The sequence below is a fragment of the Corvus hawaiiensis genome, chromosome 6, assembly GCF_020740725.1.
Source record: "Corvus hawaiiensis isolate bCorHaw1 chromosome 6, bCorHaw1.pri.cur, whole genome shotgun sequence".
NCBI classification, from domain to species: Eukaryota; Metazoa; Chordata; class Aves; order Passeriformes; family Corvidae; genus Corvus; species Corvus hawaiiensis.
Window position 1 is genome coordinate 36047016 of NC_063218.1, and position 27707 is coordinate 36074722.

The window sequence follows — 27707 nt, forward strand, 5'->3', positions numbered from 1 at the left end:
TATCACTTGGGGAAAGAAATTGAGCAATAGTAGTTTATAATATTGAGAAGTAAATAATTGGAAATTTATGTAAAGTCTGTGTTTTAACCTATGGGGTTTTTTTTCCATTTTCTTTTTTTTTTCCCTTTAAAGCTTCTGAGAAAACGACATATTGGAAATGATATTGTGACAATAGTTTTCCAGGAGCCTGGAGCACAACCATTCAGCCCAAAGAACATTCGATCCCACTTCCAGCACGTCTTTGTCATCGTGAGAGTGCACAGTCCCTGCACTGACAGTGTTTGTTACAGGTAACTGTTGCTGGATTCGCTGAAAACATGGAATTGGAGTGCAAAGGCAGCTGGCATTCTTCTCTGAAATTCTCAGTAGGGAAACGTAGTGAAAGATGAGGGGCAGGGAGGTTTTGAGTCATGTGCATTTCAAACACTTTTAGTAAGTAAATAGACACATACAGACATGTAAATGAAACACGCCCAGTGAGGAGACTGCTACTGTCAGATGTGAGCGCACACACGTGCGTATCAAGCACTTGGAGATTATTTTAAAATTGCCTTCTCACTTCCTTTTCTTCATTAAGAATATGCTAGAAGAATATTTTTACATTGAAAGAAATAGAACAAAGGAAAAAAAACACTCCAGTTTTTGCTCAATTAATTTGGTTATCTGAGGTTATGCTCCATTTTTGAAATTAAGACAGTTAAAAAGTGTGACTTAGCCTTTCAGGAAGAAGCTAAGCTCTCTGAAATATCTTCATGTCTTATGTCAGTCCAACACAGAAATGACAGAGGATTGTGCAGGAAAAAATCAAGTCTTAATGTGACTTTAAAGCCAATATGATTAAAATAGAAAATGGTAATTGATAGTAACATATAATAAAGAGTTGCAAGAGGAGATTCCTACTAGTAGAATTTTTAAACTAAGTTGCAAGCATATAGAAATAATGTTTTTGAGTTACACTTCTTTTTACTATCAGTGAAAGTTCTTACCTTTGTTATATAGTGAACTCTTAAGGTATTTTCATTTTTTAATGTTGACCTCAGAAAACTTCTATAAAGCCTTTTAACTTAAGATACGAAATGTCAGAGCAATGGATTTAGAGCACGTATCTTGAAATGAGGTAGCCTTAGAATTAACTTGTTTTTACTGAAATACAAATATTCACGTAAGTATTTTATTAAGGCAAGTGCTTATTTAGAGAAAAATCTAAGACTGCAGTGTCTGAGTTGGTGTATTCATTGTTTTCAAGTACATATAGAAGGTTTAAAGGCTTTTCTCTCCTCAGAAGTTTTTGGTGAAGTTCACAGAGCATTTCTGAAATTGATGCTGAGCTTTGTACATGTATTAACTCTCCTGGACTAGGAATGTTTGTGTTGATACTCATTTTCAGGCAGCTTATTGAAATATTCAACTGTTGCATAATTTATGTGAACACAGCTTGTTCTTAAACTCTTAGACATATGTTTCAGGCCTTATCCTTATCCCCAAAAATGATTTTGAAGCAAAGGGAAGGTACGAAATGCATCCACAAGGGCTGCAGATGCATTTTACACTTGAATTACATATTAAAACATAGATCTGCTTTGGTCTGTTACTTCAAGTAATATGACTGCATATATTTCTTCCTTTTAAAAGGCATGGGAAAGATTTATGCTTGCTAAACTGTAATAAATTTAAGTATCTGAGTGTTCTGTTTTTGACCTTCAGACTCCTGAATCACCTAATTTTTCAAGTGTTTACAACTACAAGGGCTGGAACCTCACTGGTTACTTAATAGTAATTTTGGCTTTAGTGTTGGTACAGGCTCAAATTTTAAGGGGAGGGGAAACAAGTAGGAAGAATAGTTGGGAGAATGTCAGTGTTCATTTTGATACACAAGACCACCAGAACATCGTATGTTCTCTGTACTGTCTTTAAGATTGAAATATTTTCCTTTTCTGTCCTCTCAGTGCAAACCCTTGATTTAAATTTGTAGAATTCTATTATGAAAAGTTTTTCTAGGAAACTTTTCAAAGTAAGTTTGACCTCTTTTTCACTGAATTATTTGGAACAGTTTCATGGATTCATAATTCTAGACAAAACAGGAAACCATATAGCATAAAAACGTACTGGAATTTATGTTTAAAAACTACATAAAAGGAATAAAATCAAGCACTGTCTTGGCCAGCGATTCTCCCTCCCAGCTAAGATAAACAATATTTCAAAAGTCTGGCATCTCTGAGCATTGCTCACTTTCTGAAAACTTCTCTAGCATGTGTTAAAGATTGAATTATTATCCCTGTGATCCATGACATTGAAAACTGAACCAAACAAAATCTTACTGGTAGTTTCTGGTCAGTTTTCATTGCATCCAGTAATTGTGTTTAACACTTAGGTTTCCATTTCTTAGTAACAGACCCTTCAGGACCACTAAAGATGAGTCAGATAGTTGCTTCATGAGCACCCCCTGTTGCATACTTTGAGATATACTGGCATGTATTTGGAGGAAATATGACAGTAATGACATCTTTCAATATCAGTTGCCAGAATATATAATAATTAAAAAATCAAGCAAACAAACAAAAAAAAACAAAGGAAAAAATGCCCCAAGCAACTCAGAACAGCAAAAGCAAAACAAACGAACAAAACACCCTACCACTCAAAACCAGAAGATATGGTTATAGATTGAGTGACTTAATTTTTATTTTTGGTGTTCCTATATGCCCCCCTCAAAAGATTTACTCTGAAATCTCAGTTACTGATTTTTTGGGGGAATTTCTCTGATTATGTTTAAGAATTCAGATAAAATCAAAACGTGAAAATTATACCAGCCAGTGTTCTAAGTGAAACACCACATACTTTACTAATGTGATCAAGTTTTATCCTATGCTTCTTTATTTCCATTACCATGGTATTTTGGCCAAAGTTAGTTAATGCTTTCTCAGATCTAGTTACGGATATGTGGTAAATTCTATTTGAACTGTTGGAACATTTCTTGTCACAAAACTATCGAAGTAGAGTTGTCAGTCTCTTAGGACAGGTTGCCAAGTGAATGATACTGGATTGGAATGTCAAATCTTCAGTGGTTCCAAACAACTCGCATCTGATCTATATTAAAAGAGAATTGGCAATTGAGAATAGCTAAGCTGGCCCCTGTTGCCTAAGGCAGTCTTATTCTTGGTCCATCACTTGGTACAGAAACTAAAAGGAAGCGTTGAAAAAGAAAGTATCTGTTTCTGCTGTGTATCTGAACTTTTCAGGAGTTTATTTCTGGTATTTTTGGAGTAGTCTTCTATCAAGGGTATGCAATATCAGCTAGTGAGGTTTTTCAGTCCAGAAATGTAGAACTTAAACAGTAGTGGGATGTATACATGCATTCAGACACCAGATGATTTTCACAGCAGAACTGGCCTTGTGAGATGACTTCATTGCCTTTATCTTTTTAATGTGTTCATTTAAACTCTATTTCTAGTCTTGATCATACACTTGGCATTACTTTCAGATGCGCCTTTCAGCATTAAGTAGCTAAATTCTAAGCTAGCCTTTTAAATAGTGTGAGTTAGAAAGTTTCTTTTTATACCAAAACCAAACAAAATTCAGAACTGCCATACATGAGGGATTACTTTATAAAAAAAACCCCCTACAGTTTTGTACTTGAAGCTCTTTTTAAGCTGTGGTACTGGGAACGACTCAAAAATGCATATATGCAAAAAAGTGGCCTTCTGTTTCCATAGCAAGGGGGGCATAGTCTCCACTCTGTCAACATTAATATGTAAATTTAGGCATATTGCTGAGAAAAAAAAGAGAAAATTTGAGGGAATGTATTGTCTGTAAACAAAAACTGCTGAATTTGCCTAGAGTGAAACACTGTGTTTCTTCCTTATTCTTTTATTTCATTTAGTGTTGCTGTGACAAGATCCAGAGATGTACCATCCTTTGGCCCACCTATTCCAAAAGGTGTGACATTTCCTAAATCAAATGTGTTCAGGGACTTCTTACTAGCCAAAGTCATCAATGCAGAGAATGCTGCTCATAAATCAGAAAAGTTCCGTGCGATGGCCACCAGGACCCGGCAAGAGTACTTGAAAGACTTGGCAGAGAAGAATGTCACCAACACACCCATTGACCCTTCCGGCAAGTTCCCCTTCATCTCGCTTGCTTCAAAAAAGAAGGAAAAGTCCAAGCCTTATCCAGGAGCAGAGATCTACAGTTCTGGTGCTATTGTCTGGAGTGTCCATGCAAAAGACTACAGCAAGGGTATGGAAATAGACTGTCTTCTAGGCATCTCTAATGAGTTTGTAGTCCTCATTGAACAGGACACAAAAAGCGTGGTGTTCAATTGCTCCTGTCGAGATGTGATAGGGTGGACTTCAACGGACACAAATATCAAAATATTCTATGAGAGAGGTGAATGTGTTTCTTTGGAGAGCTTCATCAGCAACATTGATGACATCAAAGAGATCGTCAAGAGGCTGGAGGTTAGAATGTGTTCTCTTGTTTGGTTCCCCTTCTTTGCTCTCTCCTCTCACCCCTTGGCCAAGTTAAACTTCAATTTAAATAATGCCTGGGATTCCTAAAACCGTTTCAATTGTTTATAATGAAATTTATAAGTACTTCCCTGCTTTTATTTCTTGAACTTCAATATTGCTTTCACTTTTATCAGATATCAGCCAGCCTCAGCTGGTTGTGTGTGTGTGAAAAATGTATTAATACATTAAAAAGACCAGGTCCTTCAGATGCATAAGTTGCTCCCACACAACAAATACAGAAGTGTCATGTTATTTCTTCTTGTTTTCCTTCCCTTTCCCTGTTTTATAGGCTTGCTGTATCTTGTTTCAAATGAATGTGCAATATCTTTGAGACTGGCTTACTATGTTGCCAGCAGGGTGCAGTCCCAATCCCCACCGCAACCTTCAGATATTCTCTGAATGTGTGTGATAAACTAAAAATGCAGTGAATCATGGTATCTCCCTATAAAACATCTGTCTGTGCTCATTTTATATTCAATTAAGTTATGAAAGAATGCGCTACATTTCACTGTTTTTTCCTGTAATATCACCACTGTAGTTGTGTAACAACCAGAGAAAAAGGAAATCTAGGCCCTATTAAATTGCTCTTGATGGTATTCATGCTCATGGTACGTGGAAGAGTTGGCCAGTTTACTGTGCTTAGTAGCTGCATGCTACCACATTCAGACTGAAAAGTAATTTTGCAGTTTCCAGAAACAGCCAGAAATGGAGAATGGTTTTTGGTTACTAAAGTGTAAAAGACAGAGATGCTTGTGTAACTCCATGTGTTTTTCTGTTGTGTGCTGCCATGTATCTTCTAAAATTCCTGTGGTTGCAGTAAAAATTCCAAGGCAGAGCTTGAGTAACCAGATTCTACTGAAAATATTGGTTTGAGCAACAAGACCTATTTCAGCTGATTACGTACCTAGGACTGCAGTATATATCCCTTGATCATGTCCCACCATTATCCTTGGGAGTTGGTTGATTGTTCAAAAATGGAGCCCCCATAACCTCTCTTAGCCCTGGAGGTGTCTCAATACATTAAATGCTGTCTTCATTCCAATTCCCAGCTTGTGACCAAGGGCTGTGAAACGGTGGAGATGACTCTGCGCAGGAATGGCCTGGGCCAGCTGGGTTTCCACGTGAACTACGAGGGCATTGTGGCAGACGTGGAGCCCTACGGCTACGCGTGGCAGGCAGGGCTGCGCCAGGGCAGCCGCCTGGTGGAGATCTGCAAGGTGGCCGTGGCCACCCTGAGCCACGAGCAAATGATTGATCTGCTCAGGACATCGGTCACAGTGAAGGTCGTCATTGTCCCTCCATATGAGGATTGCACACCACGCAGGTATTGTGCAGTAGCTCTGTAATTGTATCTTGTTTTGTGGGAAGAACCATCACAGAGTGTTAGCCTCTAAAAAAACACGGTATAATTATGATACAGCATCCAGTATTTTCAGGTTGGAAGAGGAGAGCAGGAAAAACTGCCCATATTCCGTCTCCATGCCCCCCAAATATTCATTGAATACCATGTGTGAAGAAGTTCATGTAACCATGGAATTTAACATGGAATTCAAACAACTTTTTTGTCATAATTGTGTGTTTAGGATGCATCAAAATTGATCGTACATGTTCCTGCCTGCTTTCCCATTTGTTGGTAGTTTATAATGCCTGTGGATATAATTCTTGGAAGCTAGGAATAGACTTACATGCTTCTATTTTCACAATAAGCAAGGCTGTAAATGATAAGGGTTTATCAAAGGTATGGATCTGGCTGGAGAAATTGCTGCAAATGGTAATTCTTCTTTACTCCAGAAATCCTGTTGCATCTCTCTCACTTCCCCTCTGTATTAAGCCTGAAGCTCATGTCAATTATAGTGCTGTTTTTATAGTTTAAAAATGTTGCTTGATCAGAAATAAGCAGTAATGTGTGGTTTTTTTCTTAAACTGGACATAAAGTCCCTCCATCTTTCCTGAATTCACACTAAAGCTTTTATAATTTTTATGAACTCAGCGTTGTCTGTAGCCTTCAGCCACATCACCAAGTTTAATCCCCACATTCCTGACATCCTATATTCGTATCTTAGAAATGCTGCTATATGATTAAAATTGGATGATGTTTAATAGAACAAATTTGCCTGCAGGCTAGCTGAAGGCTTCTGATAGGTTTGCCAAGAAGCAAGTACAGTTACTAAAATTCAGAGGGTTCCTTGGAGTGAGAAATCGAGAGAGCATTTTGCACTGCTGTTTTTTAATCAGTCAATACCTTTGTAGGGGTATATGCTAAATCTTTGCATACTTAAAACTGGAGCTGAACTTTAACACATTTATTATATTGAGATGAAATCATATTTCTGAGAAAAGACCTGGTACTTGTATAAGAGAAAAATCTGTGTTTGTTTTTACTGTAAGCAACATGAACTCCTTTTGTAAATGCTAGGAAAAGAGGAGCAGAGAGAAAAGGAGTTTTATTTGTCCTTTAGTTGTCAGTGGAAAATTGAATACATGTCAGGGATTAAAATGAGCAGTGGCATAAGGTCACTCATGAGGTATTTGGAAAGCTTTTGTGCAGTATTTAGCAGCCCGAGCAAATGGAAAGTTTAGCTGCAATCATCGTGAAAGGATTAGAGCAGAAAAATCAGTGTGGAAAGCACAGATCCTATTATTTCTGAACTAAACTAAGTACAGCCAAAACCAGGCTTACTTTTAGCGTATCCAAACCCGTAACAGTAAGAGAAATGACTGCACTTTTTGAAATACTGTACTCAGTATCAGAGTTTTGTTGTTGCCTTGTAGTGAGCAAATGTTCATGGTGGGTTATTGCTAGTTATAAAATTCCATAAAGCAACTCTTGATCCCCCCATTTGCTCTATCCAGAATCATAAAGGTTCAAGAACTGTGTCTTGAATTTGTAGCTATCCTACATCTATTACTAGAGACTACAGTTAAATATTTGCACAAAGCGGTTTTTCTTTTGGCAGTCAGTTTTCTGCAGTTGGGAGTCCTTTTGTTGTGTCCTCTGGAGGTCACTGAGTATTTCTACTACAGTAACTTCTGCAGACCTTAACTAAAATGAAGATCTGTTCTGCTTGGAATACTACATTCCTATGGGAAGCAGTCCCTATTCTAAGAAATTGATTGGCATGAAGTTGGAGGAAGATCAGGGTGCAGTTAGATAAGCTGACTTGGCAACAGGCACATGTACAAGGTCAGTAGGAGATGCAAAAATATATCCAAAGACCCCAATTCATGTTCTCATGCCCTACGCAGAGGAAGGCCTTGTTATGGTTCAATCTCTACTAAACCATGGTTATTAAAACACTGCCACTGAACTCATTTAGTGGACTGATTGCTGACCGTGAAGCTAAGGACACAGCATCAAGAGGAAATTGTGCATTCCTGCTTGTTAAACTGTAATTACATTGGGGGTAAAAAAAGAGAAACCCAAACTAAGTACATAAACACTAGGGAAAGAACAGCAGAGAATAAAATACGAAGAGAAAAGAAAAAATGAAGGCTATCAATACTGTAGTTCAGTCAGGAGTGGCCTTATTTCCTGATCATCCTTGTCTACCATGCAGTGGATCACATCAGAGTGGCCTGGGAGACTTTCAGATGAACTACATGTGCTTCAGAAGCTCACCTTGTGCCTTCCAACTGATGATTTAATTTAGACATCAAGACTAGAAGGTAGACCAAAGTAAAACCACAAAATGAGTATATTGTGGGCAGCAAGACCTCAGCACTGACTGTTTCACTTTGTCTGTTCCTATTAGACTCCACAACTTGCTTATGTCAGTGTAGCCAGATAACAAGTTCTGTCTTGATTTTTGTTTTTGCAGGGAAGAGATACTGATATTTCTCACCCCAATGGTGTAATTGCTTAGAGGAAGAGCTTTGGGTTCAAAGTTTTGCACTGATTTTTTATTTTTCTTTGCTTTAGAGAGTGATGTATGTTGATAAAGTAATCGTGATTAAAAATATTCACTTAGTATTCACTCAGAGATATGTACATTTGTCAAGAGAAATGCCAAAATTATCCTTTCTGAAGCTGAAGATCACATCTTGTTTCCAAAGACGTCATTGTACGCAGAAGTTTGCCTTGCTTCTTATGTAGACTGCATTAGCTTATGCCCTGTTCTAGTCCAATCTTTATGCTGTGCTATTCCCCAGAAAGCAATGGGCAGCTTTTGGGTTTGGCAACTACAGTTTCTAGCAAGTCTTTTCACAATGTGCAGATTTATCAACCAAGGCACTCCAAAGCCAAAGATGTTTGAAAGTTATGTATAGTTAGTACCTTATTTCATGTGACTCTTGTCTTTTAATGTCTGTGCATCAGAAAGGTATGTCTCAAAAAGACCAAACATTTCAGGTCTTATTTGTCTGGGTGCAGGTAAGTTCTAAAGCCCATGGTTTTTTAAATTAAGAAGGGGAGATACCCTTCTAAGATATCTTTTTAGCTTTTATAGCCCAGTAATTAGATGAAGAGTATCAACTTGACCAGCTGGAATGCTGCAATGGATGGCTATAAACTCTTCTGAAGGGATAGACAAGGAGAGGCATTGGGTTACGAAGTGTTTGATTGTCTAGGGCTTAATGATGGTGACAACAGGGTTGTTAGTGGGTAAGAATCAGAGGCAAGGCCAACAAGGCAGATTCCATGGTAGTCTGTTGTGGATCACTCTCCAGGACGAAGAGACAGACTCTCACCTTCACCAGTCCTTTTTCTTGCGTGGGCCTTCTAAAATTTGTTAAATACATGTTTCTAAAAAGAAAAATCTCATACTTTCATATAATTGATTCAGCTTCTGTCTTCAGATTTCTCTTATTGTGAACAGGATATATTTTTTAAAATTTTTTATAGCTGCATATTAAATTTCTTCATTTCCAGGAGTTCTTCAGAAAACTACCGTATGCCAGTGATGGAGTACAAAGTGAATGAAGGAATGTCATATGAATTCAAATTTCCCTTCAGAAATAATAATAAATGGCAGAGAAATGCGAGCAAAGGACAGGGACCTCATGTGGCTCAAGTACCATCTCAAATCCAAAGTCCAGTACCATCTAGGATTAGCTCTGGAAAAGGAGAAGGAAAAATGCCACCCACAGAACGAGCCAACATTCCCCGAAGCATCTCTAGTGACGGGCGCCCGTTGGAGAGCCGGAGGTATGTGTCTTCTTCACAAATGGCTTTTCATTGCTGCTCTGAATCTTGCCTGGAAAAATACACAGGAGTTTTATCTAAGTATCTGAAGACTGCTTTTAATCATGGCTTTCATTAGGCAAAAGACAGCATGACTATGAGTGAAACAATAGCCAAAAGGAAATACCTTTCCTGGCATGATTAACCACAGAACGAAGTATTCTGGGATGCCTCCCTGTGTTGGATGGTATTCTGAAACTGCTGTATTGTTATTTAAGTTTTAAATGAGTTACAGTCAAAGTTTTAGAGCTAAATGTTCATGAACAACTGCATTTTGAAAAAGTAAATCAGAAATTTATCTCGTTCATAGGCTTGGTGGAATCGCCTAAAGCACCCAAGGCAGAAATAGTATCCGACACAGTTTTTAGCAGGAGAATTCTGACTAGTACAGAAAGCAAATTTATCTGATTAGGAAGTGCTTAGACATTTTAGGCTAGAGGAGAAATTGTTCTAAGGGTGGTTTGGGGTTTTTTGTTATTTTGAGTTCTTTAAACAAGAAGGTGATTATTAAGATAAAAGTATCAGGTCCACCACATCACAGTATTTTCATTCTTTCTTGGAAAAATATTTGATAGCGTTTGAATGAACACTCATTGTTTTGATTATTTATACAAATCTGTCTCTGCATCTGCAATGAGATCTGTGGAGGGGAACAAGTTAATAGCTTGTATTTCTTATTTTGGACAATTCCTTAGGGAAAAAAAAGCTTTAGATAGTTTCTGATCATCTTTATGTGGATGAAAAATATGAAGCAGTGGCAATAAGATGCATATTGTAGAAAATGTAAAAGAGTTCTAATGAAACAACTTAAAATCTTTTTCACGTCCTGAAGAACTGGGGATGAAAAAACATGTTCAAAGATGGTACAGCCAAGACCAAGAAACCACCGAGGTGAAATTGAAACTCCTGTGTTGGATTCCTTGTTTAAAATTACAATGGTTGCTAAGGACTTAATTTTCTTACTTTCTTTTGCTTAAATATATACTTTAAAAGCTCCCATCTGTGGGAGTTGGAAAAAAAATTCACAACACTGAAGGCACTAATAATTTCACAGACAACCTGACTAGATTATCAGTTAAAACAAGTTGCAGAAGCCAGTGAAATGCTGGACTTGTCTCTCTGATGATATATTTAGACCAACATAAAAATTGCATCAGGCCGTATCTGCCTGTTAGAGCTGAAGACAGGCAGATGCTGAACTGGAAGGAATAGCAGCTGAGCTGATGGGGTTTTCTGCTCTCTCCAGTGCTGTACAATCTCCTTATGTCATTCAGAAGGCATAGTAATACCTGGGAAAAGCTTAAGGCAGTGACAGAGCATCAGATTCTGTTGAGTTGCTGTTTTTTTCAGACACTTCCATCTCATCATGGTATTAACCAGAGAGCTTAGGTGGAGTCTCAGGTTGGCTGGTGTCGAAGAGCGAGCCTTTGGCTGTCTGGAGAGAGGGGTATTAACAACTATGTGTTCCTTGTGTGTAAAGTGGTATGCAGGCATCACACACCTAAGGCATTCAAGATTTATCCAGTCTCCAGAGGCTTCGAGAGGGGTGTTACGACCTGATAAATGTTTGCAAAGTGAAAGTTACATATTCTTAGTCAGTATTTGTTTTCAAAAAGTGAAACTTTGACTTTTCATTTTCTTCATTTTCAGGGCATGTAGCTGTTTTTTTTTTTTTTTCCTTCTCTAAGCATTCTTTTAGTGTTCTTTTTATTATTATTCAAAAAGGGTTCTTCTATTGGATCTTTCATCCTTAAAAGTATAATATCAAAGTAGCTTTTAAATTTCACTGGGAATTTTTCCAGATGCCTGAAAAATGTGTTTTCTCATCTTTCTGGTCTGCTAAACATGTTAGTCTTGGGTGAATCAAGTTTAAATATATCATCAGTTGCATAAGGTTAATTGTGGAAATGCTCACATCTTTTTACCGGCTAGGCTCGTAGTTCAATGCCTTAGAAAGCCTCGGGCAGCCTAGAGAGGTAGCACGGGCAATCCGGCATTTCAGTAGCTCTGAAAGCGCCAAATGGTAGCTGCAAAGCTGATACCACCAGCAGAAGCAAAGAGGGAGAAATACAGCCTTCGGTTTGCCGAATTCCTGCAATTAGAAGAAGCTTTCAAACAGAGACAGACACACAGATGTTCGCAGAAGGATTGCAAAGCCAAAGAGGGTGGGCCCACTCTCGGGTCCTCCTTTTATTTGGAGAAGGGGAAAGGGGAGGACTGGGGGCAGACCAGGGGTGACCGGCCAATCAGACACTGCTAAAGAGTTTGAGTTACATTTGGTTTTGCCCCTGCTTGGAACAAAGGAGCACATGGCAGAGGCAAGTCCTGGCTTGTCTTGGGGAGGGGGAAGGGAAGCTCGGAACAGGCAGCAACAGTTAATGTCTTTCCAGTTAGTGAAGAAACACATTTTTGTAATTTTAAAGAAATACTGGAGGGAGAATAACCCCAACAATAAGCTCACTGCAAGACTTGTTTGTCTTTTCTCTACATGGTAAAAGAAAGCTTTGTTTTTCAGGAAGCTCAGATACTTCTTATTGTGTAAAGTCTTAAAATCAACAAAGATGGGATTTTCATGGCCCTCTTAACTACTGTCTAATTTAGTGTTTCACCACTAGCTTTCATATTTACCCTAAAGAACACTGAGGGGGAGGTGCTGGAATCTGTGCATGTTTTTGGTGCAGGCAGCAGTGATGGTGCTCTGCTGTGCTTTACTCCCTTTAGCCCATTTAAATATGTTAGAAATAAATAAAATCTGCATTGCCAGTCTTGAGAACAGGAGGATTTCAGTTCATATTCATCAAAACATCGTCTCCCCATGGAGGCTGCTATTGTAGGTGGGAGAGTAGGTTGCTTGACAATCCCTCATTCTGAGAAGGCAGACAAATGCCCAGTCCTGTGTCTAACCAACAGAGTACTTAAATTTTCTTTATTTGGATTGCCTTTATATATCCAACTTCTTAGCTTATTTTCCCTGGTTTTCACAGTATCCTGGATCCTTGAATGTAGCCATTATTGATGTGGGTGGGTATTTGTAGGCAGGAAAAACAACCCAAAACTTTATAAATCTTAAAATAAATCTCTAATGTTACTGCAATATTAAGACTGAAAAATCTAATAATACAAATTTAATAAATCCCACGTTACATCTTATTTCACTATATTAATTAATCCACATGGGATACTATATAGCCTATAACCCAGAATGAATATCAGAAGGATATGTTAAGGAAAAAAACAAAAAAAAACAATAAACCACATACGTGTGAAGTAAACCAGAGCTAATGTTATTGGAGAACATGTAATCATAGAGCTTGTTTTTTTTTTTTTTTTATTCCTCCCCCCCCCCCCCCCCCCCCAGTTTTCAGTTTCTTATTTTGTATACTTGGTTTCCACACTCTATCAAGAAATAATGGGCAAGGTAAGGAGAGGAGAATGGTAGATAATAATCTGTTCTTCATTAATTTGTCATAAACTGGAACCAGTTTTAACTAAAACTTGATTTGACAGACATTTGAAAAAGTGTGGAAATCAGTGATCAAAGCATGCTGCTGGACTTGAGCACTTCAGTCTGCAGTTGCGTACTGTTGGATAAAAGCTCACGGCTCTTAACTAGAAAATTTCTGAGCACAGTCTATATTTTAAACCAAATGGAAAACTGAATTACGGCATGACTGTGGTCACACACTGGCAGTAAAATTCCACGGTATGGGAGTATTAGAACAATATCATTGACTGGTTTTATGTCATATTGAGAACTTTGAAGCACACTCTGTAAGACTCCATACTTACTTGAATGATGCCTATGTCGTCAGTGATAGTAATTGTGCCAGTAGTAGTTTATAGGTTAATTCCTGCAGATGGATCTAGTGTCAACTGTTTCCATATTACCTAAAAATCCTAATCTGCTGCAGTTTATCTCAGCTCAGTGATATTTTTCTGAATATAAACAAACAGGTGTCTGTGCTCATCTTGCCACCCATCAAGTCAGCATTGTAGTACACACATTGCCTGCCTCATGAGGTTTGAAGATTTGTTATTTAAATGCTCTCATGACATTCTTCAAATTAAAACATGTACTAACATGATATTATATACCACACGCTTCCTACCAGCTCTGAGACCTAGAGCTGGATGTAGCAGTGGAAGAATCAAAGGTTTGTTGGTATGCATGGTTGTGTGGCCAAACTCTTGTGATGTAAAAACATCTGAGAAGAGCCATGCTGTGTCATGTCATGAGTTGGTCTTTCTTGTTTGACATGGGCCAGCAGCAGGGACCAGGGAAAAGCAGAAGAAATGCTTACAAGTGTAAGGGAAGACTCTCTGCCAGGGCTGACAGTCCCCTGGCTGTCTGCTATGTAAGATTGCCTGGAGCTGGGTGCACCTGTACTGCTGTGGCTGGTATCTCTTCATCCAGCTCCCTGCTAATTGGTCTCTTGATAGTTCTAGACCCACTTGTTCTTTTGTCGTGAGGGATAGTGAGTAATCATTGTTTGCTTGGTCCAGTGTGATTCATGTTTGGATGAATTGGAGCAGAGAGGATAAGTTTCTCTATAATCTCTGGAGCCATAGAACAGCCTGTTCAGTGCGTCTTCATATACAAACTGTTCTGCTGTCCCATTGCTTGCCTCTGTATCTTTTCTTGTTACAATATGTGTTTTCTGAAAGGTGATGATCAAATTGAAAAAAAAACTTGAGAAGGTACAACATGATGGCACAATTGCATTTTCTGTTTCATTCACTATCCCCTTCCTCAGAATGGCTGGGGTTTTTTTCCTTTTTGAATGGAATGGATTGGTTTCCTTTAAAGATGAGACCATTTGAGACAGCGTTTGCAGGGAACTGTCGAGGCTTGCAGTATTATTAGGATTGTAAAACTCAAACACATGGAAGGTAAGCATGCCAGAATTAAGATTTGCTGTGCTGTTTTTTTCAGAACTCTTGTGTAACTATATTCAGATGCTTCTTTTGATTAAATTACAAGAATTTCTTTTAACAGGGGACATCTGCCTCATTCAGTTCACACAGTGGATGCAGCTCATTAAAGAAGAGCTATTTAATATTTTATTTTCCTCTTCAGTACTCTGTCCCTTATTTACTGGATGACATTCAAATCCTGTTGTAAAGATGCCATTGCTAATTCCCCTCTAAGCTTTACAGTGATGCCCATTACTATAGTTTCTGAATGCTTCATGGGTATTAATTGAACTTACTTTTCAAAATTCTTTGTGAGAAGAGATGTCTTTGGCCCTCTTCAGATTAAGAACAAAGGTAGAGATAAATTATGTTCTAATCATTTATTGTGCTTATTTTGGCCATCTCATACTTGGAATTGTGCCCAGCATTGTTAATATTTTATATATTCAAAGGATAACCTCAGTTGACTTCAGCTGCTTTAGGAAGATTTCAGCTCAGAGATACAGTTGGGCCTTGGAATCAAGCAAGGCCTTTGAAAAATTAAAATTAGCAACAACAAATGAAAAATTGTCATTAACAGATATGGCAGTGGTCATATTGGAGTGCTCCAGCAAGTGCAAAGTAAGAATTCAGTTTGCCAAGTCAGCACTGACTGTAAGACCATTTTTCCTCTTCTGCCAGCCTGAGCCTCTTTTGCTTCTGACCTCTTTAGCTCTTGCAGGAGAAGTTGTAGCACAGTATAGGACCTGTGCCTGTACAGATCTACAGAAAAAGGCACCTGTGTATAATCTTGTAATTAGACTGCCTTAGGCCATAGGCACAAAGTGAACTAGACTGACATTTTTCATATGATGTGTGTACTGCATACCTATGCATGCTGAATACATGGGGAAAATTACAGCTAATGACATGGAAATTAATTTATTAAGAGCAAGATGGATACTTTCAATGTCTGTCATATTGAACAAAATAAATGTATGCCCATTTTACTCACTGCCTTCACAAAAGATGATGTCCTTCCCATACTTGGCAAGACTCAACCAGTTCTTTCAGGATGAGCTAGATCTGTTAGAAGTAAATCATGCGTGGTATAATCCAAGTTCAATTGACTGCAATGTAATTGTATCTGTTTAATGTAATGGACGCTTGGCCTGTTTTTAAATTCAATTGTGGGACTCATGCACTTAACCATTTTGGCATTTCGTCTTAAAACTCCCTTTTGAAATAGATAAGAGCTTGCTTTACTCTGGTTTTTAATTATAAATAAAAGACAGGCTCAGATTATCGTAACTGTAGGGGCATACTGCTAACACAACACAATACACCTTCTGTCTTGGGAAGTGCCTTTCATCAAAAGATTTCAAAGCAGCTCAAAAAGTCAATTTGTACTAATTTGCTCTAAAGTTCTTTTCCCTTATATGTTTCACACAAAACGAAATATCTTAAACTATTAGTGCATTTTAGTGCAATTGTGAACTGTGCTAACAAAAATATATTTCTGCTTTAAAGAAAAGCATGTCTTACCTGACTGGTTATTCATTTCTATTGTTCAGACCACATTTATAATGCAATTTTGTTTGCCCTCAAGGTCGTTCATCTTTGTAAATGTATAACTCTATGACATAGTTCTGAAATCTTGGTGTTACTGCTGAACAGTGCTGTCACTTTTCGGTAAGGCATAGGAAGTAAAGAAAAGGCATAGCTGACTCTAAAATGAAAATGTAAGCATTTTTCAACAGGAAATCATTTTACAGAAATTATTTGAGAAGTAATTGGTTTCCTTGCCATCAATTCTAATTTAGTATTGGGAAAAAAGATCATACTTTTAAACTGTGTATTGCTCTGCAAGCATAACTGAGTTTAAATGTGTGTGCCTTTATAGGTGAGCGAATGCTAATGAAAGTGCATTTTTGTGTGGCCAAACTATTTTTTTTTCTTTTTATAGGAGTGCTTCTGGGAAAATAAATTGCTTGCTTATGGGTTCCCACGTTTTTAAGTCTTGAACCATGTTCTTTGCAATCAAATATTTCAGAATCCTTGCTTGATAAATGTGGGATAAGTTAAAAGATGTTTGGTAGACTAGAAGGGCATTACTGGATTTGGTATAGTACTTACCACGGTCAGGCCTTAGATAATTCCTTTTTTGTCTCAGAAATAGAGCTACTGTTAGTTATATGCACTTCATGAAATTCCAGATGATCAATATGTTTGTTCCAGTCCTACTGCTCTTTCCATATTAAGATTTGTTAGTTTTCTGCTTTTTTGCAAAGTACTTAGGAGGACAAATGCACGTTTGATGTAAATGTAAGTACAAATATATATACACACACTGTTTCAATATATACACATACATAAGGAACATTAGTCAGTTCAGTGGTGTTTTTTTAATTTTCAAAAGATTTTTTTAACTTTTCAAGTTTTTACAGTGTTGTGGTGAGAGCTAATTTAAAATCTGCCATCCTTTAGAGATATGGATTAAATGGCTAGGCTAAGATCTTCTAAATCCCCAGACCTGAGTTTGGTGCTGAGCAACTTATCTGTATGTTTCACTGAAGTCATTATCTATTTTTCAAATACTAAATTATTTAACTTGTGCAAATTAGTGTTTTTCCTAGATAAAATGAATAAAGGTTTTTGTTCACAGTGGGAGTTTGATGTTTGTGAATGGCATAACTCAAACTCCACTTAAATCACTGCAAAAGTTTTAAATGGCTTCAGTCATGACTGAGTAGAACAAAGAACCAGCTAGCAGCAGTGAATTCTTCTGGGGTTTGGGAAACAAAATGCACAAAGCTGACAATTATCTAAAAAAGCTTTTGACTACAGAACAGGATATGAGTTGGGCAGCATAAGCCTGCTGCTTCCAGCCATTCTGCCCAGCTGCGTGTGTTGCAGTTCTAGACTATTTATTTGCTGTATGGTTATTCTGACAGGTGAAGGCTTCGTATGACTCAGGTCCGTGTTTTCAAAGAGAGTTCTCAATACGTTGAGATAGTTTTATATTAGAATGTTAAGTTTTTAGGGAGAATTTTAAGGTGGTATGTATAGATAGCATTGCATTTTTTTAGTCCTTGTGTTTTAATGCGGACAAGTTTGGTGGCATAGAGACAAGCTTGCTACTCTTCAAAGAGTTTGCATAGGCAGCTCACTACAGTTAGTTTAAATTCCAGGCAAGAGTTTGCTATGAGAATTAGGAATATTTTCTTCTATTTGGTATTTTGATGAGGAATGTCATGTTTTGTTATTCCTTACAATCAATCTGTAGCAACAGACTTCAGAAACCAGAATGTTTTCCTAGTGTGTGCCAGTATTTTCTTCGCACACTGGCCTTTCTTTATTTCCTCCCATGCATCCAGGTTTTTAGAGTTGATTTTTCATGGTTTTCAGTAGATCAGTAAGGGGGAAATGTCTGATTCTTCAACTGACAGGATTTCTGCCGTCTCCATGATGCCATTCCTTGCAGCTGTGGCAGTTTGCAGGGTGTTGTTGAGCGTGCCTCGCAGTGTGATCCTGCTGATGTGATCCTTCCCTTGCTCTGAACAGGCTGTCTCCTGGCTCTGATGTCTACGTCACTGTTTCATCCATCGCCTTAGCAAGATCGCAGCAGTGCCGTAACTCTCCAAGCAACTTATCCTCCTCGAGTGAGACTGGCTCTACTGGAGGCACGTACAGACAAAAATCTATGCCAGAAGGGTAGGCACCAGACTTTTTACATATTCTGTTTTGGCAGATTTTTTGTACTCTCTTCCATTTGTCATAATGTGTACTCAAGGAGTGCTTACGCAGGCTCCCATCAGCTGTTGTTTACATGCATTAAACCATGTCTGTTTTCAAATTTCACTGTCATGCTTCCTGAAAACTCCAGTTTTAAAAAATCCCTTGCTTCCGCTTTTACCTTGCAGCCTAACTGCTCTCTCTGATCCTAGTCTACAGCTGCTCAGGTTACTACACAGAGGGACCTTTTAAATACTTAAAAAACCTTCGTTAAAAGTGCTGGTTTCATCTGGCACATTGCTTCCTTTCACAGGTTTACATTCTAAAATAAAAGAAGTAATAGCTTTGGGACTTTGCAGTCAGTTAATAGTTGAAGCAAAGTAGCATTGAGTGCAACTAAGACTTAGATGTATAGGCACAAAAGTGCTAATTAATCCACAGCTAGCTTCTTTTTCACATATTCACAGTCATTCTGTCTTAAGGCTTCCAACTTTCCAGAAATCTTCAAACTCTCTGAAGTGTCAATGTAAGGGGCAGCTTGCAGAGGAAGAAGTTAAATCTGTATCGTTTTCAGAGAGCACCGAAAGGACCAATAAATCAAAGATCTCCAAGTAGAGAAAAAGATAATTGGCAGCAGAAGAGCTATCTACTACTTTCCAGATTACTTCCTGTAGAGAAGATAAAGGGGCAAAACTGCTGATAGTTCACACTGCAAAGCTTCTCTCTGAAGTATTCTTGAGTACTTTGCAGGTCATTGTGTGTAATTCATTTTGGCTTGTGTCTTTTATAAAGTAGAAATATCTTTTTCTGTTTTAAAAAATATATTAGTAGTAGTATTAAATGTTGTTGTCAGGAATCGCTTAGTACAAGGCACTGTCTTTTGCTTTTAGGTCCTCTGTGTCTGTCCAGAGAGCACTGTTCTGGGCATGTGTTTGAAAAAGTACTGCTTCTTGCTCCACAGCACTGAAGATTTGTCCTCCCTGTCCTTCCTGCAGCTCAGTTTGAGGTGTTATGAAGAGTCGATCTCTTCTCTGCCACACACCTTCATGAAGGCTTTGGTTCGTGACACTACCAGGCCTGTTCTGGTCATTGTTTAAGTTTGTGCTTAAGTCCTACTGACATTAGGAGATTTGCTCTTAAACTTGTTAAACTTAGCTCTAAGGAAACACTAGATACAGGTGTGTCCAGGGCTCTGCAGCTGGAAAAAGGCACTTAACCTCTTTGTCCTCTGTAGACTTTCTGGCTCATTCACATCATGCCAGCAGCATTTCTGTGTTACCTTGAGTTCTGATGAGCAGCTTGTGCTCCCTATATCGTCTGCTCTTTTCCAACTACGTCATTTGCACTACAAAAAAGGCATTGCTGCCATATGTCTTTAGACCATCACAACCATAACTGCTTGAGTAAGAAAGGATTTTCAGACACACTTGAAGGTTTGTTTTGAATTGTCCTCAGAGCACACCAGCACCCATCCCAACCCTTTTCCATCTTTTAAGTTAATTCTACACATATGTTCTCTACAGCATTCTTCAAGCATTATGCAATTTCAGCAAAGAGATGTGTCCTAGAAACCTTGACTATACAGTCATTTTGGGGTTGAAGTTTTAATTCAGTGAAAGGAAAAACAGTTTAAATGGAATAATGGAAGAAATAATTAATACGTGAACTTTGCATGTTCTTTATTGAATGCTCTTTAAAAAACCCCCAGTTGCTTAACTCCAATTATTTTACTATTATGTTCTATTCCTTTAAGAAAAGCAGTTTGCCTCTCATACTGTCCTTGTACATGTGAATCATATTTACTCAGGACTTCCCAAGCATCTTCTACCAGGCTAAGTGGAAAGCATGAAAAAGGCAATTGTGAAGGAATATTTTCCTTGCCTCAATAAACGATTCAATGTCTGTCAGTAAAAACCATTGCAGTTCCATGTGCATCTTCTGCTGACATTGGTCTGAAAGAGCAGGTTCAGGGCAGCTAAGTAGTGATGTTTGGTGTCCCAGGTAGGGCTGGTCAGCATTACCCTGGATGTGTTGTTAAAATAGGGGAGACAGATTGTAACATTCAGCTGCTAAGATGTTAGAATGATGGGCTGGAGTAAGGGCCAAGGGGGAGCCATGTCCTGAAGGTAATCTTCCAGAGATGAAGTTCCAGTGTGCTCTAGGTATGCCAGTCCCTGAGATTTCCCAGTGTAGGAAATCTCAACCTCACGATTTGTGTAGATGTTTCTTTCTTGTTACACAGTGTGACAGATTTGGAAAGTTTGTGAAATTTAACTGACCAGAAGAATGGGTGAGTCCAGCCCCTGTCAGACATTGGTGCGAACACTAATTGCTGCCTCTAGATTATTGATCCATATCCTAAGCTGGGTGTAGGCAAAACCTTCACTGCCTTCAAGAATATCCAGATTGATCTTGGTGGGTATGTGTGTGTTCTGGGTACTTATGCTGTGTTTGCATGTTCGCTATTGCATCTACAGTAAATGGTTGTAGAATGTAAAATTTAATCCAAAACCACCAAAATAGTAAGTTTCTTCTTATGACAGATAAAAGCGTATATTTAAACAATTTCACTGTTCTTTTAATCCAAGTTGATTTCTCCTTCCTTTTTTTTCTTGGGTTCATTCCTTCATACCCTAATGGGCTGTATATTTAAGCAGTGTAGAATAGAACACCAGTTTCATTTAATATTTCTGCTTTTAAATAGATTGCTTCATGAAAAAAAAATCTAAACACATTTTTTGCAGCTCAGTTAGTGGAGCAGTGATTTTAATAAAATAAAATTAGAAACATGGTGATTTTGTATACTTCTAACCTCATAAAAAAGATCCTGCATCATAAAATATGCCAGATGGAAGATTGACAGCTTATATACATATGAACGTTATGGAGGTTAGGTTAGAGCACATCACAAGAGAAAGAAAAATATTGATGTGGTGCAATTGCAATTTCATTGCACCAAGATTTGTTTGGGGCTTGGCTTTCTCTTTTAGATGCCAGCTTCTAGTTATTTTATCATGAAAATACGTTTTTCCCATGGGAGTTTACAAATCTTAAAAGTTAGACCATAGATCAGTGTTTAAGAAGTCAATCACCTTTGAAATGCTGTGTTTAGACTTTTTATACATGTCTTGAATTGGTATTGAATTCATCATGTTTAATTTAGGTATTTGATGAGGTGAAATCCTACTTAGTCTGTGTGAATACAAAAGGAAAAACACTACTCTCTTTGCATAATTTCAGTGTAAATTGTTTATATTCAGAAAGCAGACATATACAGGTTTTACTGACTTTTTTTAATTCATCAAAATGTATGCTGGCTATATCAGGGAGCGGTCAACAAAAGGGAAGTATGGTCATGTTAGGGTGAATTTTTAGAAGGCCAAAATTTCAATATGTGCAGCATGTTCCAGGCATGTTCCAGCTTGTCTTTGAGGATGGGAGTGGGATTTTGTTGTTCTGAGTCATATAATGTTGCTGTGATGGGTTCATTTGAGTTAACAAGTGTGTGAACTTCAAGTGGGATAATCACAATGAACTTGTTCTGACAGCTGGGAAGGTGTCTCACGTTGGAGGTTGTGTGGGGCAATCTGTAGCTCGTAGAGTGAGTAGACAGCACAGTTGGGGTATTTTATTTTCTGTCATTTTATTTGACATTACAGCTAGAGAAACTCATCAATATATAGATGATATATCAGTTTGTAATTTTGTGTGTTATGCTGTGCATGTAGAGTTTGAGGATTTTCTTTTTCCTTCAGGGTATGTCTGATTTAAAAAAAAAAATCTCAGAAATGCATTATTCTTGATGAATTCTTTATCATTGATCTGCTATTTCTGAACCCAGCTATAATTCTTACAGACTTAAAAGTGATTTATATGTAATTCAGAACTGTAGATTTAAAGTTTAACAGCCTTTTAGGCATATAAGGCATGTAGACTTTGGTGTGGCACAGAGACACTGTGTGTCTCCTTTGTCATTAGCTTGTTCTCCTTGAGTTTACTCTGTTGATCTTTCTGAAATCCATCTGACTAATCTGGCAGGATTTACAAAGTCCATTGAACAGTGTTTTCATTTTGCTCTGTATGCTTTCTTTTGCAGCAATTGGTGTATGTCTCACTACTTTCTTACAGCTATATTTAGTTTGCGCTAATCCCCTTAAATTATTTTATGATCAAAGAACTTAATAATTTACGGAATTTATAACCCCCCAGGATTTGGGAATCCATAATCAATAGTCAACTTTATAGAGGCTTATTTAAAATATTTGGCAGTGTTAATATTGTCCCAAACAAATTTATGTTGTTGGCATATATGTCTGCATGACCCAGAGGTATGACCTTACTACACTCTTGGTTAGAACCCAGGGAAGCAGCTGAGATGCATGGGATTGTCCTAACAAACTTTCTGATGCTTTCTTTGAGTAGTTTGAGGTAGTGCTTTGAGGTAGTTGAAAGGATCCGATCTTTACCGTATAAACAGGCCCCATTTCCCTATGTGGTTTTTATCCAGCCCTTTACATTTTACTCACTGTGGTGAATTTTCTATAACCAAGCCTGGTCACCTTTTCATGTAAACATCTGTGTAAATAAAACCTCATAATTTTATTTCTTGATGTTTTGATCAAGTTTTTTTCTATTGTATCATTGTAACCAGCTGTTCTCGATCAAAGATGCTCATTAAATTAATGTATATTGTAATCTGATGCATTAAAGCTGATAAATGGGTCTGCAGACCTACCACAAAAATGTAATGGTAAAGCATTATAAATTGCTCAAGCATTTGTGCTATGCATTGATCTGCCCTGTTGTTTGACACTGGCTTCTTAAAAGTGCTTTTTTTTTTTTTCTTTTTTTGTCTTATGTGAGATTTATGTATATTTAACATCATTATCTGCTTTGTGTTTTGGGGAGAACAGGTTTGGAATTAGCCGTAGATCCCCTGCTTCCATTGACAGGCAGAACACGCAGTCAGACGCGGGCGGCAGTGGCAAATCCACGCCCAGCTGGCAGAGGAGCGAGGACAGCATCGCTGACCAGATGGGTACGTACGGAGCTCTGCACGGGGAGCGAGCGCTGCTCACCACAAGGTGACTTTGGCAATGCCTCTCCTGGCAGGCAGATCCCTCTTAAGTGCAGTGTTTTCAGCGGCTTTGAAAGTTAACCTTGTTCATCAGGATGAATAATTAGGTCTGGAGCATGCATTGAAACTTCTGCAGTCTGCTTCCTTGAGACCTATGAGTATCATCTGAGGAAGAACTGATTTCATTTCCTTATTTGATTGTGGGATTAAATCTGCCTTAATGCTCTTACCTTGAAACACTCTGTCCTTTTGTAAGTGGTTGGGCAGACACGCTTATTAATTTGTCTTGCTGTTGAGGACTTGTTTGACCTTACCTACTCTCCCGAGTGGCTTGGCTTAGTTTAATTTTTGCTTAGTTTGTCTAAAGTGCTTGTGATGCTTCCTTTCAAATGGTGCTATATAAATGCAAATTGATTGTTTGATCATTGAAGCTATAAAAATACCATGTATAAAGTGGAAAAACGCCAATTAAAGTTTAAATAGTGAAGTAAATCTATAGGTAGGTAATCACCTTCCACAAACATACATTTTCATTGCACGTGGCAATTAAGCTGTCAGCTGAGGGAACATATTAACTACATGAAACAGTGAGGTACTGAGAATTTATATTGTTAGGCCTTCATTGTAAATTCTTGCACATAGACTTTTTGCTACAGCTATGGCTTGACTTGAAAGGATTACCAGTAAGACTGACACCTGTAAAAATGTCCTATCTACAGACAGCATTTGTCCAATGTGATGACCCTGGCCAAGGTCGCTAGATTGTGTTTTTCTAACTTCTTTTACCCTAGATTAAACAATTCCATACATTTTTATTGCATCACTGTACAAATGTACTAGTGTTCAAGATAGAATACACTTCAGTGAGATAAAGAATTTAAGGCATATGCCGCCAGCCTCTGGTTCTGAAGATGTTCTTGGTTCACACACCTTAACAACTTCAGTAAGCTGTGCCTTGTTATCAAAGCCATCTGTCAGTCCCTCCCTCATAACTCCCCCCATTCTTCTCAATAAAAAATTGATTTTACTGATCTGCAGTTCTTGTTTTGACAGAACAATTTTAATCGCTTGTGTTTTGAAACTGTGTGACGGTAACGACACGTAAAAATGATCTTTTGCTCAGCATTACTTTTGCAGATCAACAGTTGTTGGTGCTGGCACTGAGTGGAGCTGCCAGCAAGTTCTGTTCCGCAGTGTCAGGTGTCAACATATTAGCAAAATAAATCAGGCCAGAAAGAACAGGAAAAGTTGCGTGGCAGGAGAGATGGCTCCGGCATTTGGCAAAGGATGAGAAACACACATTGACATAAAATCCCTGTGTTTTATCTCTCGTGTATTGTCCTTCATTCATAGAGTTGGAAGCTGCATCTCCAATTGGAGACTTTATTGCCAATCTGGTGAATCTAGGTGAAAGTTTGGTTTGATGACAAATAAGTACATTTCCACTTGGGATAATCTGTCTCAAGGTAAAGAAGGCTTTAGGTGTAGTGAATCCACACATTGACACCTTCCTGGTGTATCCTTCACTACAGAATACCTTTGTTCTTTGTTCACCAACACTGCTTGCTACCACTTGCCAGGGGAAATCAAGTTTGATGATGATATTGCTGGTATTATCATTATTATTCTTTAAAAAACTCAGAACTTTTATTTGTTTTTTAAAGAGCTCGTAATGCTGCAGATCAAGATGAATAAACTGTAGCTGTGTTGGAGAAAACACTGCTGTTTGCCATGGGTATTGTTAAGTACTTGATTTTTGTAAGCATGTATTCTACTTAAGAGGAGCATTTTTAGAAGTGCAGATTGTATGTAGAAGTACGTGTAAAAACTCATAACTGAGAGAGATTATTTTAAAATACTGGCCTTGGACTCTGAGAAGACAATTACCTACCTAACAGGCTGTGTCTGAACACCCTCTAGACCTCCACAGTTATCTCCTAGGAAAATAATAAGTTTTATTGGCAAAGTGCACTCCTCTGAGTGTCCAGTAAATGAGTGATTTGAATTCCATTCACTTTTGTCAGGTTTAGTTTAATAAGTATTCTTTTTGTACATCTGTGCAGTTTCCACATTCACAGCCAGCAATGTTTAAGATGATAATATGTCAAGGGATTTTTTTTGCTATCTCTTCAATTAGAAAATGTTTATTTCACTCAACTTTGATAAGAAATACGTGTAGTATTTTCCCCAGTTGTACTGGGGAAAACGGCTTCATTTAAGTGATCACTGTAGACTTTTGCTATTGTCTGGCCTTGCATAGAATGCCATTTAAGGAAATGTGGGTCTTCGGTCTTTTAAATCTCTTGTCAGCAGGTATCGCGCATTTAGAGATCCAGTGTCAATACCCTGTGAAAACGAACTGTTTCAATGTTCTGATGTAGTGCTGTTTGGCAGTGGGGACGTGATACCATTCAGGTTGTCCTAACAAAAGTCAGGATGGTGGCAGCTGGTTTTTGACAAAGCCTTAATGATTTATGCCAGGCAGGAATGGGCCCCCACTTCCTCACCTGTGTTTTGTCACAATATGTCCATTTTTGGCTAATGGTAGTATTGGAAAAATTGCAATGTAAAATCAGGTTACATGTTTTCTTAGCTTATAGCACTGCTCCCTTCAGTCCATGGTTGTGTGCTGTGTTGCAGAGCCAACGTGCCATCTCCCAGCAGTCTCAAAAGTATTGCCGTCCTTCAGAGAGAGCCCCAGTGGAAGACTAATGAGACAGGATCCCGTGGTACACTTGTCTCCAAATAAGCAGGGTCATGTAAGTTATCCTAAAAAAGGAATTATTTAATGTCTCGCTTTTGCTCCACAAGCTCTTGATATCAGAAGTGTTGTTCAAAGTTATATTTAGAGTGTCCATTAAAAAAGGGAAGGAAAAAAAATCCCGTTCCCTACGTGAACATGGAGGAAGCAGTAGAGCAGGCCTGTTGTTGCCTAAATCCTACAGCACAACATATTGAAATATTTATTAGTTAATAAAGATTTGCTGCCAGTTGAACAGCAACCTCTTGTCTGTTATCTTGTGGGAAGTAAAGGATTTGTGAAAATTTGCAAAGCTATTCCTAGACCTCACATGTAAGTCTTAGAGTTTAACTAATACATTTTCTAATGCAATGCCCAGAAAGCTGCTGCTTTGAGACAGAATAGTGATTTTGGTTTTGTATTTTTTCCATTTTCATAACGTACCTTAGACACTGTTGGAAGTCTGTTTGAAAGGTCTCCTGGAATCCTGCTGAAAAACCTACTTGTTTTATTTGTTTTGAAATTCTAAACAGTAAATTCTGCCTTTCTGTCTCTGCAGAGTTAACTATTCATGCTTTTGTGGAGACTGTCACTTCCCAATTTACATACAGAGAGATAGATAAATACAATAATGTTCATGAATTTAAAATGTCTTGAAAATTATTGAAGTCACTGTAAAAAAAGAAGCACCCTTTAAGCTTTAAATTACTCAATAAGCTGTATCACTTGTTTTTTTATTTGTGCAACAAGCTAAAATATAGAGTTGTGTTGCATGATGTTACTGAAAGTATTACTTGCATTTATTGAGATGTGAGAAAGCCTTTAATTGGTTCCAAGTCTTTAATTTGCTCCTGCTTGCCAGCATTATTCTTTCAATGCAATTGGCAGTGTTGCTTTTAGATTATTAATTCATAACACCGCATACTTATTACTTTAAAAAGATAACACCAAAGAAACCCAAACAGTAACACACCTGTCTTCATATTCTTAGAAGCACAGACTAGATTTTAAATTTAGATTGACCTGTTTTTCATGAGATTGATTTGACTGGATAGTGATGTAATACATAACTCATTAGCTTGAGTGCAAAGTGCGACACTGGAGTTATTAATGCTTGCATTATTCTGGTTTAGTCATTGTTAAAGTAAATCTTTATTATGTGGACAGATGGATGGGGGAGTGATGAAGTTCTTAATGAAGAAAAGTAACTTTAATTGGAGATAACTAGGAGTCCAGATCATATTCCCCCATTTTCCTGTCAATTCTTGCTTTAGTATATTAAAAAACATGGATGCTGATGATTTCTTGTTCTCAATATGCATCTGTTCTCTATTTCGTTCCCTTCTGAAAACAGAAGCAGTATTTGTTTTTTTTATATTTGTCTGTCTGTTCAGTCAAATAGGAAACTTTTAAGTCTCCTTTCCATCAATTCCCTTTTTCCCAGGCCATGTGGTCATCCAACAGATCTGTTCCCTACTGCTTCAGTTCTGATTCTGTAGATGATCAGAACTTAGATAACTTCCATAGAATTCAAATGGTTATAAATACCTCATTTATTGCTACTAAGCAATAAACGTA

The 27707-nt window shown here is 37.9% G+C and overlaps 1 protein-coding gene across 6 annotated transcripts in view; it reads left to right on the forward strand.

Annotated features, from left to right (window-relative positions):
* The window catches only part of SIPA1L1 (signal induced proliferation associated 1 like 1), a 206620-nt gene that overhangs the window by 158599 nt on the left and 20314 nt on the right, over positions 1 to 27707 (forward strand). For all 6 annotated transcript variants that reach the window (XM_048305684.1, XM_048305682.1, XM_048305679.1 and 3 more), the window contains 7 exons: positions 133 to 290; positions 3878 to 4454; positions 5555 to 5829; positions 9373 to 9648; positions 18142 to 18291; positions 23226 to 23350; positions 26030 to 26148. In XM_048305684.1, coding sequence (XP_048161641.1) covers positions 133 to 290; positions 3878 to 4454; positions 5555 to 5829; positions 9373 to 9648; positions 18142 to 18291; positions 23226 to 23350; positions 26030 to 26148 — 1680 coding nt within the window. The remainder of the gene's footprint in view (positions 1 to 132; positions 291 to 3877; positions 4455 to 5554; positions 5830 to 9372; positions 9649 to 18141; positions 18292 to 23225; positions 23351 to 26029; positions 26149 to 27707) is intronic.